At 41.5% G+C, this 14,131-nt stretch overlaps 2 protein-coding genes across 2 annotated transcripts in view; both read right to left on the bottom strand.

Moving 5' to 3' along the window:
* Positions 1-14,131, bottom strand: part of TTN (titin) — a 243,431-nt gene that overhangs the window by 192,608 nt on the left and 36,692 nt on the right. Inside the window, exon 43 of the mRNA XM_084523042.1 lies at positions 11,111-11,167. Coding sequence (XP_084379168.1) covers positions 11,111-11,167 — 57 coding nt within the window. The remainder of the gene's footprint in view (positions 1-11,110; positions 11,168-14,131) is intronic.
* LOC311438795 (uncharacterized protein) lies at positions 1,422-10,241 on the bottom strand. The gene is made up of 2 exons (XM_084523677.1): positions 10,152-10,241; positions 1,422-10,006 (listed from the first exon to the last, which is right to left on the bottom strand). Exon 2 carries the CDS (start codon positions 9,924-9,926, stop codon positions 4,008-4,010), a length of 5,919 nt encoding a protein of 1,972 aa, XP_084379803.1. The 5' UTR covers positions 9,927-10,006; positions 10,152-10,241; the 3' UTR covers positions 1,422-4,007.

Genomic DNA, 14,131 nt, shown 5'->3' with positions numbered 1-14,131 from the left:
GAAGAGTAATATGCAACTCTGTTAGTGCAAATATTTTTGTGTATGTGGAGGTTTTCTTAATACTGTGCAGTAGGTAGCAATGAACATGAGGTCCTCCTTCTGTTAAATACACACTTACCATAAATAACCACACACAGTGTGCTGTTAGGTTACTTATGAACTTACCATCTTGATCAACATGGGCTTCTCTTTAAAACTAACATCACAGTATGGGTTAGTCATAACCTCTTGTAGTATTCAATGTACGCTGCAAGTAACAGTTACACAACATTGGTGCATTTCAAAAATATAATTAAAGTGGTATGCGCCATAGATACTTATATGTGCAGTCATACAAACAAGTACAGGAGAACAGTGCTAAGGCTGTTTTAATTTAAAACACCAAGAAAAAAAACAGATTGTTAGATTTAGTTCTGGAAAAATATGACAAACTTTACAGCACACCAGACTTTCTTCTGGCGCAGTTACTTCACTACTTTCAACTCTATTTTTTGTCTAACACAAGATATTTCCACTCCCTTACCAGCTTTATCCTGCCCCTCTCCCCCCCCCCCCTTTTTTTTTTAACAGTAGACCCTTGCAGTTACAACACCATTATTACTAAAACCATGAGTTTACATTCTTGATTTAATGTCATTGATTTTCCTTTCTGCTTTTAAACCCCTCCCTAGCACTATCCTGCATATTAAAACCAATATTATACCCAAGAAAAATACATTAGAGCACTTCAAAGTTTTTCTTCTTGCCTTTGTGAACTTGGACAGTTATATGATGAACCACTTTGTTCTAATGGTGATTTTGAAATGTGAGGAAACAGACATCATGGAAAGAACATGTTGTCTGTCCTCTGCAGATCCTAGACACTAGAAACATCAGTGAATTCTGAGATTTCCCAGAACAAAACAAGCTATCCAGAAAAAGCACAACACAAATAAAACTTTTGGAAATCAAATCCTGTTGTCCTCACAGCTATGGAAAAGAACAGAATATGCCATACGTAATTATTTCTCATTGTAGAAAGATTAATAATTGCTAAAAACAAACATCATAGTGTACTTGACATAGCACAGTGCGTACAGTGATCACCTGCCCAGAAGAGACACTTAGGGAAAAAAAAATAAATTACATCTGTCCCTTAGTATTAACTAACAGCCTCATTAAACCAGTAGAGCAATTTCCTCAGAAATATAATGTGCTAGTGAACTTGAGGATGATCAATTGAAATAGGGCCCATAAGAAGGTATAAAAATTGCAGAAGGGAACTTATGATAACAGACATGGGAAGACATTATATACAGGAGTGGAGTACAAATTAATGCACTTATTTGTGTTCATGTTTGTCATATTTATGACAAAAAATACAGATTATTTTATATTGTAGCTATGTCTGTGAAATGAATAAAGTACAAGAAGTGATGGACTTAAATATTTTACATATTTATTTCACAAATTAGCCATACATGCTAACATTTACACATTGGTGACAAACATAATAACATAATTCACCTTTTTTTTTTTTTTTTTTTTTTAAGATACATGACTTGTAAAATTGAAGACATTAAACCTGAGAATAAAATTGTGATATTTTTAATTCCTTTGAAAGCAAAACATTTTGAAGGGAGATGATCAAACATGGCTTAACGCTATACCCGTTGCCCCAGAGGAAGTTTATTTAAACTAGAATTATTCCAGATTTATACTGTTGTATCCTCGGTCAGGCTTTCTATCTTTACAAGCACAACATAGTGCTCCTGGCTAATGTACGAAACTTAAAATCAGACTTTTAAGCTTACAGAAAAACACAAACACTGCTGCACAGATATAGATAAATATGCCTGGCCATATATTTCAGATGTGATTATGAACTTGGACCTGTTTGGATACAAGGCTTTGAAGTAGACATATTTCTACTAAAAAAAAAATCAGTTAATTTATGTGCAAATTAAACACACATCATAACTGCTTAGGGCCTAACCAAAGGCTTTCTGGCCTCATTGACTTTGTACCTAAAAGACTCATGTCACAGCTAATGCATAGCATAGAACAATTCTTGTCAACTTCCCTAGGGACCTCTGCTGCCTAATGAATCAGTTAGTGTTACACATCTGCACAAGGAATGGATAAGGACAGATGAAGAAGCAATTAACTCCCATCACAATGTTGGGTCAGACACTCCCACTTCTCTTTCCTACCACTGTTACCTAAAAAAAATTAAATTTTTCTCCACTTATTAACAACATACTTAAATATTCTTTATGGGGTCATGACTGGGAAGAAACCCAAGTGACATAATGGCATTAACCTAACCACTCCAGTCATTTTGCCCACATACTGGGTCACTAGAAGTTGCCTCTCCTACAAGTTGAGTTTATACTAGGCAGCAGAATTGGGGAAAGTGTATCTTTTGAACAAAAATGACTATTCAAAGTAAGTGATGAGATTATCTTAAAAGATTGAGTTTTTGAGGCATACTGACCTCATTGTGAGGATATGTCAAACTCAGAAACAAGAACATGCATGAACATAGCTGGCTGTACTGTAGTAATAGTTCCCTCACACTTAAAATCACCATTCTCCTTAAAGAAGTTTGCAAGGCAACAGATAGCAATTTGTAAATAATGTGGTGAACATCATAAACAAATAATTAAAGTAAAAGTAATTTTTGCTAAGGGTTGTTTAGGGTTTCACTTTGGAACATTTGCAACTGGAAAGCTGGCACATGCATTACAGTTATTTAACTTCTGATAAATATTAATAACTGATACTTTTAACCTGCTTAATCAAATTATCATTGTTTATGTAAGACAGATTAATTTAGTTTTGATTTAATTATGTCAGCTACAGCTGATTCCTCCTCCTAAATATTATTTTTAAATACAAAATTATATACTCACACTGAGAACATTAATGTAAAAATATTTTATGCTGAGAAAATGCCACAGGTAACAATTGAATGTATTCTATTTACTTCTGGTCATATTGAAACAGCACACGTAACTTTTACTACTAAAAAAAAAAAAAAAAAAAAAAGGAAATGAAAAAGAAAGAATTTGTAGAGATTTAGTTCTAATGTGAAACAAGAATACTGCATATTTTTTTATTATTTATTTATTTTTTACTACTATGTATTTCCTATGAATGACACTGGCATATGGGGCCAAAAAAATTATATTAATGAATTTACAGTTACATGATGGATTTATTAAGCTCCCTCTCCTTTCTCTTTAACTTTTAAAGATACAGTACAAAATAGATTTTTATGTTTATTACTTGGTAATAGAGTAAAAATCCTGTCCAGTCTCTACTAAAGCAAAACTTTTATTCTCTTCCCATTGTATCACTTTTCTTTGCAACAGAATAATTTCTTTGACTGAATTAAAAAAATAAATAAAAAATCATAGGATTCCATGAGTCAACAGAGTGAGACAAATGGATATAAGAGTTTTGCAATGACAGAAACTGTAGACACAGGATTTGAACAGAGAGACTCACATTTTCTGGCACAACATTGTGAGAAGGGGAAATACCAGTTTAAGGAGTTATTTCATGGAATTATGTCCAAACTAAAAAGCAAGCCTAAGTCAGTATTCCATACTGTTAGATTACAAGAAAAAAGTAAATTCAGCATTTTTAGGTGATTTCTAGCCTACGTAAAATAATAATTGCATGGCTACAGACACACAGGGGTATGTACACTATACAAATGATTCCTATATATATGAATGTCAATTAAAATATCTTTACAAGAACGAGTAAGGAGCTTGGGAGGAATCTGAAATGCACCTCAGTACAGAAAGTGTGTGTAAAACTTATGCACACCATAAATCTCACTTAAATTCCCCAGTGAAAGTAAATTTAAGTGAGATAGAAACATGCCCATGTGGAGTGAATTTCACCCCTAAAGAGACGAAAATCAATGCCCCTAAAATGATTGTTGCATTTTTACCTGTAGCGAACAACAGTGTACAACATTTAGTGTTTCAGAATAGACTCTAAGTTACGGACATTTAGTATAGCGTTAACACTGCACAAGTCTCAGCAGTTCCTGCCCTGTTAATAGCTATACACTTGTACTTCCCACTGTCACTTTGCATCAAATTTTCAATAGTAAGGCTATGAGAACCCCCCTGCTCTTCCTGCACATAGTACCTGTCTCCTTCCAACAATATCTCATCCTTGTACCAATGAACACTTGGGTAAGGGGAACCAGTCACAAGACACTGGAAACAAACTGAGGCACCTACAAATGTACTGTAGTCAGAAATGAGCCTCAGAAATTTGGGAGGGGTTTCTGTGGCCTGGAACTCAAAACTGCAGCTCTCTGAGTCCTCTGCTTTAAACTCAATCTGTTCTTCTTGGGATGTCTCTCCAAACGCATCAAAACTAGTATCGACACATTTCTGCCCCTCCACCTCTTGCTCCTGTTCAGTCACTGCAAGCAGCTGTATTGCTCTCTCAGAGTTCTCCATGTGTGGTTTAAATTCCAGCTCTACTTCTGACCAGTTGCCTGGGGACACAGTCTTACTCATAAGCAAGTCACACTTCTGGGGCCTCTCTGTTTCACTGCTCATGTCTGCCTCACTGCTTAACTTAGCACTTGCTCCCTGCTGAGCTCTGACTATGAGGGAGCCTTTACACATTGCTTCTCCCAGCCTATTGATCGCTTGGCAGTGATACGAGCCACCATCAGAAGAACCTACATTAAGGACCTTCAAACTGTGAAGTCCCTCTTTCTGACTTACAACATACTTCCCTGAGGCGGTTGTCACACAGGTGTCACCTTTAAACCACTGCACTACTGGGACAGGAGTACCTGTTACCACACACTCAAAGACTACCTCCGAACCTTCTGTAACTTCCACATCTGCAAAGGGCACGACAAAGCGGGGAGGCATTTCTGTCACTTGGAAATCAATTTTCACATCCTCACTCTCCTCTGAGGCCAAGCCTGAAACTTGCTCCAACAGGGCAAGTGGAAGAACATCCAGGGAAACCACCATGCTCTTCTTATCTGGGCTAAACTCAGGATTAGTTATGATTTTGACCTGCTTCTCAAACTCCTTCACCTCATTTTCATCCAGCTCCACCTCCAGAAGGATTTCCTGTGGTGAAGGTGACCGTGAGGACGTGTTTTGCTCCAGGTCAAAGTGTATAACATGCTGGTGGGTGACAGGGGGTGGCAGTGCTAGTGATCGCCCATCTTCAGACAAAACTTCCACCTGTGCAATGCTTTTAGCTTCCCCGACAATGTTCACCGCATGGCACAGATACTGTCCTTCATTGTCTTTCTGGATGTTCATGATCTCCAGCATGCACTTGTTCCCATCCTTCTCTATCCGCACTCTCTTATCCATCTCCAGAAGAGATTTATTATGATACCACTTCACTCCTGGCTCAGGCACACCCACCACCTCAGCCACAAAACTAAGCGTGCTGCCCTTGTACAGCCTCCTCCTGCTCAATGCCTTGAGGAATGCAGGTGGCATCTCATTGCCTGATGGCTCTAGGGCTTCACGGGGGGTCCTAAACACCTCAGCCCATGAGTGGTCTGGAGTCTGACAGCTTTCCTCACAGGGAGTAAACATTGCCAGGGCATCCATATACTCTCCAGTGGGTGTCCGGTAACGCTCTGGTGGTGTTCTGTCCCCTAATGCAGAGCTGGGTCCCTCGAAGGGTGTGAAGTAGCGCTCAGAGGGTGTGTTGCACTTCGAACCCTCAGAGGGTGTGGAGTAGCGCTCAGGTGGTGTGCTGTACTCTGATCCCTCAGATGGTGTGGAGTAGTGCTCAGGTGGCATGCTGTACTCTGATCCCTCAGATGGTGTAGAGTACTGCTCAGGTGGTGTGCCATACTCTGAGCCCTCAGATGGAGTGGAGTAGCGCTCAGGTGTGCTGAGTGGTGTGTGGTAGGATGCTGATGAAGCAGTTTCGAAGATCTCCACTGAGGAGGGAGGTGTGTAGAAGTGGTCTGAATCAGGTGACTCCTCTCCGTTCCCACTCTCTAGCTCTATGGACATTTCTGACTCAGGAGAGAAGGGCCGGGCCTGCTCCTGCTGGTTGTTGTAATAGTCATAAACCATGCTGAAGGTAACCTCCTCTACTTCCAGGGAAGTGATGGTTTCTCGCTGTTTCTTTTGAGCTGTGCCTTTGACATCTGGCACTTCCTGCATCCCCGCTGACCTTAAATACTTGGCCAGGGAGAAGTCAGGCTGCAACTCTATGGCTTGAACAGCACTGGGCTCTGGACCTGCAGAAACATCTTCCCATAGTCCTTCATTATCCAAGCTGTTCTCAGAGGTTTTCTCAGTTGGAGTCCTCTTCTTGCCCCCACACTCCTTACTTTGCTCCTTCTGTGCCACAGAATCATCCATTATTGAACCAAGTTGGAGTTGCCCAAAGGAGAAACCCTTAGTTGTGTTTGGTTCTAGATGGATGTCTCTGACTGTTTCCTCAGGGTAACTTGTGCTTTCTATTTCACAAGTGGAACTGCTCGCTACTTTCTCAAAGATCTTATCTACCCCAGAGCCATCTTCCTCATCTGTTTTATGCCCAGGTTGGGGTTTCCTCTCAAGTGCAGCTTTTTTCAAGTCACTGATGAAGCTGTCAGTCTGAGTGTCTGTTGACCCCAGCCTCTCCCCAGTCCCTCTCACATGTGTTTTCTGTACTGTCCTTTGGAACTCTGTTGTGGGCTGCACCAGAAAACTATGATTTTGTCCCTCAAGTGAATCCTCCCCACAGACATTTGCCTCTGACTCATTAATTTCTTCAGCAGAAGTCCTCTCTTCAGCAGACAGTGCAATGCTGCCAAGGTTCCCACTGGGGATTCGCAAATGAGGCTGCCTAATTTCTGTTGGCTGCTCTTCTTCCTGGGCACTGACCTCCTCCTGCTGCATCCTATAGCTCTGACACAGCTCCTCACTTAGAGAAATCTCTTCCACAAGCACTTCGTGTTTGTGCACAGGAGAGATGGGCCCAGTTTCTCCCAGCTGCACACTCTCCAAACCTGCAGGGGGTTGTGCCTGTTTTGTGTCCACAGATTCTTTATCTGGGAAAGGCTCCACAAACTTCTTCAAATCAAATATGGTACTGGTATCATTGGTCTCAGATGACAGTAATTGCTCTTTGAAATGAGTTTCTGGGTGAACTTCAGCTTCCTCAGTAAAATCCTGACCAGTGTTTTCTATGCCAGGAGGAGTAAGAATTAGATCCAAAGAGTAGTTGCCTTTGTCAGGCTCTGTTTCCTGCAGCACTTGTCTATCATTGTATATTTCCCAGTGTGCAGCATCCCCAACACCAATCATTTCTTCTTTATGAAGACGGTCATCAACCTCAATGTTCTGTTCAATATCTACTGATCTCTCTTGCTGCTTAGCCTTTTCTTCCTGCTGCTCTTCTGCACAGAAGTTATAAAAGCCTAATGGCTCTTTTGTGGGTGTGCTTGAAATATTGTCCTGTAGGTGGGGCACACTTGGCTCATCTACAGGAGATCCATCAGAAGGCATTGCCTCCCAGGCAGGTGCATCGCTCTCCTCCAAGTAGCTGTCACTCTCCTCTTGCACCAGTGGTGATACAGGAATGAAAAACTGTGGATCCTCACACTCACTTGTCAGAGCAGTCTGCTCAGAGGCAGGCATTTGCCCTTTCACTTCTATAAATGGTGACTTCAAGAATTCCCAGGACAGACTGTCTGTATGTTGTGCCAGCTTGTCTCCTTCAACCTCCAGCTCCTCTGAAAAGTGACCTGAGTCCTTGGCCACAAGTTCATGCTGTTCCCTGGACATACTTGGGTGCAGGACAGTGGCATCAATTCCAAAGCCATGTTCCTCAGAGACTGCTTTTCCCCTATGCTGCCTCATCTTAGACATATCATCTGTATCCCTCACACACTCTTCTGTATAACCCATTTCCTGCCTCGAACAAACCTCCATGATATCCAGCACCACTGTTTCCTCCATCTTACTTTCCCTGAAATTCTTTTCCACCTGTTCACAAGAAGATGGAGACCACTGCAAGGGCCAGAGCAGATGGGATTCTTCCTCCTTGGAGCACGTGATTTGTTCCTCTTCCTCCTTCCCAAGTTTGTTGAGGCCTTGGAGTTGCAGGGTATGGTTCATGCCAGGCAGTTCCTCAGTACCTCCATTCTTGCTATACAACTTGTGTGCACTAGGCTGCACTGTCAGCTCAGAGACAGTCTGGGCTGTTCCAGCCACATTCTTGGCTACACAACAATACAGCCCAGCATCTGAGACAGAGACCCCTCGGATGTGTAAGCGATGAGTGCCGTTGTCACCCTCCTCAAACATAAGCCTCTCACTTGCAGAGAGATGCTGGCTGTTCTGGGACCAGGTCACAACAGGTGGAGGCTGCCCAGACACAGTACACTCCAGCACAACTGCCTCCCCTTCGTAGCAATGGATGTGTGCTGGGGCTTCTGCCACCATTTGGGGTGGCTCATTTCCCACATCAAATGAAAACTTGAACTTGTGCTTTATGGCAGGTGCAGCCTGATCTGGAGAGGGCTGTGTGGTCTCCCTCGTGTCTGTGTCTTGCTCTGGTGTTGGAGTGGGGGCAGTGATTTTGATTTCCACGGGCAGTGACAGTAGGTCTGAGTCTGGAATGGTATCTGGCAATCCCTGCTCCACTGCAAAAGCCAGGCTGACTTCCTCCTCTTCTTGTTCTTCCTCCTCCTCATTCTCTTTCTCCCCTTCTTTCTCCTTCTCCTCCTCTTCTTCTTTTTCCTCCTCCTCTTCTTCTTTTTCTTTTTCCTCCTCCTCTTTCTTCTCTTCCTCTTTCTCTTTCTCCCTCTCCCTAATGGCCTCATAGGCTGGCATCTGCTGCCTCACATGAAGTGCAGCTGAGGTGCTGACTGTGCCCAGTGGGTTGAAGATCACACAGGTGACTGTGCCACCATGCTGTGGGAGCAGAGATGGGAAGGTCAGTGTAGAACGGCATCCTGTGGTGTGAACTGCAGTACCCCGGATGCGCCCCACAGGCTCAGCATTGTTGTACCAAGTGACTGTTGGCTGTGGGCGGCCATGGAAGAGGCAGGAGAAGGTAACACTGTGCCCCTCAACAGCCTCCTGGGGTTTGACCTCCTGGACGAAGAGAGGTGGGCAGGGCTCCAGGAGCCCACCTGGTGCCTGCCATTGCTTCCCTGCTGCCTTGGGCCTACCATACCCTTCCATCACCTGTACCTTGAAGGACTCAGAGCCATCCATCTTGCCGGGCGCCTCAGGTGGGCTGAGCTTCCCAGGAGGGCCCTCCTGGGGCACAGACACGAAGGATTCCTGCTTCTTTTTCAGTGCTGCCCTCTTTGCCTCCCGCAGCCGCTGCAGCTTCCAGCGGATTTCCTCATCCAACAGCTCATAAGCATTCACCACTGTGTCTCTCTGCTCCCCACCACATGCTGGCCTTAGACGATGAGATCCCACTAGTGGCAACCTCTGGAAACGGATGGTTCGTACCCTGCCCTGGGCTGGGGAGAGGTTCTGGAGCAGCTGCTCAGCCTCCTGCCCCTTGTCAAAGGGTGAACCAGTGCAACGAAGCACTACCCGCAGCCGGTCCTGCTGCCGCTGCTGTAGCAGGCACTCCCAGCTCTCCTGCATCAACTCCACTTTCCCCCTGCAACCCAAGCCCTGAAGCTCACCACTACGTGCCACTAGCAGTGAGGCAGTGGATTCAGCTGAGCCCTCACTGTTAATGGCAAATACCCTGTAGCTGCCAGCATCATGTTCTCGCACGTCCCGCACCTCCAGGCTGGCACTATGCATGTGCTCCTCACTCTCAGTGCGAATCACTTTGCGGCAGTCCTGGTGGACTGGCCGGTTGTTGTGAAACCATGCCATGTGGGGTGGCGGGCAGGCCACCAGCTTGCACTGGAAGACAGCAGGGTCCCCCTCCAAAACAGACCTACACTTGAGGCCCTGCATGAAGGTGGGTTTGCAGTTCTGGGGACAGTCCAACACTGCTGCTGCCTCAGTTCCCTCGAGGTTCAACTTGCTGTGCTGCCCTGCAAGAAAAGGAGATTGGATTATAGCATGCCCCACTCTGCCTGCTATCTGATTGAAAAAAATTAAATAGCAATATATTGAATTAAAAAATGGGCATGCAACATTTCATCACACACCCAGGAAAAAAAAAAGTAATTCACTCACCATATTTGTTCGAATAAACGCAACGCCTTGCTCTGTTTAAAAGATTGACACGAAAATCGTTCGTTGTCTTTTCTTTCTTCAGACTGTGGAAATTTCTTCTTGAACAAGCAAAAATGAATTTCAAAATAACACGTTCTTCTGTGTGTATGTTTTTGCTGCCTGGAAAAGCTGTGTGTCTTTGGGTAGCAAAGAAGAAAATCTTACCTGACTTGCAGACAGTAGAATAAACGCCCTTTCTGACCCTTCTGTTTATAGATTAAATGTTCAAACAATTGAGAAAAAATATTTTGAAAGATATACAAAAAACATAAGTAATTAGCTAACATGAAATGAGAAGGCGTTTATTCGAACTAATACAGCCACTAACTTCACAGTGTTATGCACAGGGAAGAAAAAAAAAAAAGGCAAGCAACATGAACCACATATGCTATCTGCAAGCCAGGGTAAGAGATGTATAATGATGAATTAATGTACGTAGATGAAGTGCAAGGAATCAATGGGAATGTATAGCTTTCACATATCCTAAACAACAAATGCTTTCTAGTAGAATTCATCCATCTGATAATGTCCATTGAACTGATTAAGATTAGGTTGATAACTTGCTTAAAAATAATATGATTAAAATTTATATAGCTTCCTTCTGAAGTAAACTATTCCATGCGTTCAAAAGGAAATTGAACAAATAAAAGCTCTGTGAATAGCTGCAAAGCATGAAGTAAAAGTTCAGAATATAGCTGCAAAATTATAAATTTGAAGTTTTAAACAATTTAAAACTTAAATAACTTTATAATGCAGGTAATCTTTTGCATATCAAAACAAACATGCAACATGTTCCGATATGCTTTAAAATGTGTCTGTTTTTCCCCATCAGACACTACACAGAAGCAGATAAACACTTTTCACAGTGTTACTAAATACTGGTAACTACTTATTCAGTGTAACATTATTAGTGACTGTACCTTTCACTTCCATTTCAATCTCTTCCTCTAGCTTCTCATGAATAATTTTTTCAGGAGCTAGGAAAAAAAAAATATATTTTTTTTTGAGCTAAAATTGCTGAATGTACCAGCCAACATTTTAGGAAGTAAAAACATTCACTCTCTCTTGCAAAGATACAGAAATTCACACATAAATACACATAAATGCATGCCAAACCACTCAAATATTTGATAAACTTTGAAAACAGAGTAATTGAATGCTTTCAAACTTGTTTGCAATGTATACTTTTCTACAAGATTTGCTTGTTTTTTGGAAGGGTGGGAGAAGGTTTCTAATATAACATGCCTTTATCATGCCTTCAATTCCTGAAGAAAACATTCAGCAACCCACAGGCTTATGAGATGTTTCTCGTTCTTTATCATCTCCCAGGGAATGAATGTACTGTAATGCAATGATGTTATGAAAGAGGAATCGATACTTGGAAGGAGCATGCAGTTGCCAACCTGTCACTCTCAGATGGGTGCTGCACTCGGCTTGTCCTGCAGGATTAACTATTCTGCACTTGTATATACCCTTGTGGTTCTGACCAACTTTCAACAATCTTAAACTGCACAGTGGCCCATCATGTTTTAAGGAACACAATGCAGACTCCTCAACTATTAGCTGATTGCACAGCCAGACCACACAAGGTGTAGGCACACCCTTCATTATACAAAAGAGTAAAACATCATCTCCTTCTTTTACAACGGTTTCTGAAGGAAGAGTTTCAAGAAACTTTGGTGCTCTAGCATCAGTTTCTGCAATGTCTTCACATGGCACAACATCAGGATAGTAGACTCTGCTTCTTTGCTTCTCAGCTTCATGTAGTCTTTGGGAGGTAGATACAAATAAGCTTGAGGTTTTCTTGGATGATTCTTGCTTAACTTCAGATGCTTTAAACTGACAATCTTTGGCTGCTTTAAAGCTTTTAGTATCTGATTCAAGGGTAATTTTTGTTACTGCTTTGGCTTGTGCTTCTTTAGCTAGGTAAGAATAAAGTTAGGAAAAGGATTAGGTCAGATGTTTTGCAGGAATAAAAAGCATCCTTATATTTAGGTGGGGAAGAAAAACAAGCCAAGAAAACAAGCCACTATGAAATTAGTACTGAAAAGAATGTCTAACATATTAGTGTCACAAGGCTATTAAATATGACTGATTACACATTTAAGAGCATTTTCCTGCTAAGCTGAGGTCCCAGTTGAGTCTATGTGACTTTCATGGGACCAAGATTGGGTCCATAAGGCCTAATACACACCTATCTTCACTTTTTTAGAGCTTCAATGTAGCAGCAGATGTAGCTGCAGAAAAGTAGCAGCAGAAAATTATGTAAACTACTACACACAGTTCAGCAATGATTAAAGAAATGTCAGTATGTAAGAGCCAAATCAATGTTACTGCATCAATAATTTCCTCATTATTTTTCTGCTCTTGATTCCTTCAAGCTCAGAAATACTATAACCTGCCTATTGTAGTGATAATACATTTTTGAGTTTTCACTAATAACTCAACTAACACTTTAATATGCTGATGTCAGGAAGAAGTGAAAGGAGCCTTGGCAAAAATAAATACTTAGATCAGGGCAAGTGAAAGGAAAAAGACAATCCATTAGTGCAGTCATAGAGAACCTGCACCCATTAATCCTTTCAAGCAAATTACAATCCTGATTAATGTGAAACAAGTTGGACCCCTACAATCTGAAATGATGGTCAGTAGTTTAATATTGCTTACCTGACATCCCTATCTCCCTTAAACTCCATCTTCAGGAATTCTCAAAATACAGAATTTCCTACCAGCCTGTTCTACCTTACATCTCATTGCACATCATGAAGGATATGAGGAATGAAAAGCCACAGACTTCTGTTACATACTGGGAAGAAGTGTGAAGTTACAACACTTATGAATAGAGCCATAAATGTATGTGCGTGTGGGAACCCAAAGAATTATTACTAGAGCTTTCTCAATTAAATGCTGATAATTAAAGAAGTATTAGTGACCTATAGGCTGTGACAATGAAGTTGCAAAAGGTAAGTCATAATTTTTAAAGTCAGATAACCACCTTTGACTGTTAGTATTGCAGTAGTTGTTGTCCCTCCGTGATTATTATATACAGTACAACTGTACAGTCCTTGATCTGTCAGCTGGGCATTTAAGATCGTGAGCAGTAGGACACTTCCATTTTGTGATATCTTCAGTTTTTCAGACACTTCTATCCTTTCACCTTCATGAGCCCAAAGAAACTCGGAGAAGAATTCATTTTCTAAGGCACATATGAACTGAGCAATGTCACCAGATTTCACGGTTAAGTCTTTGAGTTGCAGAAGAATCTTTGGAGGAACATCTTTCAATTCCTGAGCAGTGGCCATAGAGATTCTGGTGTCCTGAGATGTTTGGGAAAGGATTGTTTTGTGCATAGCTTCTGTTTCTTCAAGTGATGTAGATTTCATGGTCAAACTTTCAGATATGCTTTCATAAACCTGTACACTCAATTCCTGTGATGGTTGTTGCACTGATTTAAATTCTTTTTGAAAAGCTGTAACGTTCTTCTTTGTGAAAGGAGCAACATGATGTTCTGATATAGCCTGCGACCGCATAGACTCTTTTACATCTTTCCCAGAACTTTTCCTATCTAGGGCTTGCACTGTGTAATCAAGTAACAAAAAATAACAATATTAGTATCTAAAGAACTTCTGGGCCATGATGTGAACAAAATCATACAGCACGGAGGATGAAAATGAATGATCTTCACTTGAAAACTCAGCATGCCAGATGTACTATGCTCTTGACAGAAAGAATATCTATTCACAGATGTGAATGACAAATGATGCCTAGTCTAGTCATGCAGTTGATACACAGTTGATGCTTGTTTCTTCTTTCACTTGTGAATTTCAGTATTAGATAACTTAGTATGGAACTTTTAACGGAGGTATTTTCTTTTTCTTTCTTTCTTTTTTTTTTTTTTCTTTTCTACAGGATAATGCAAAATACCTCAGTCAATGCTATAG

The sequence above is a fragment of the Aythya ferina genome, assembly GCF_964211825.1.
Source record: "Aythya ferina genome assembly, chromosome: 6".
NCBI classification, from domain to species: Eukaryota; Metazoa; Chordata; class Aves; order Anseriformes; family Anatidae; genus Aythya; species Aythya ferina.
This window is presented reverse-complemented; position numbering and strand designations above follow the sequence as displayed.

Excerpts from the sequence above, each read along its gene's own strand:
- LOC311438795 (XM_084523677.1), bottom strand. The coding sequence starts at position 9,926 with ATGCAGGGCCTCAAGTGTAGGTCTGTTTTGGAGGGGGACCCTGCTGTC.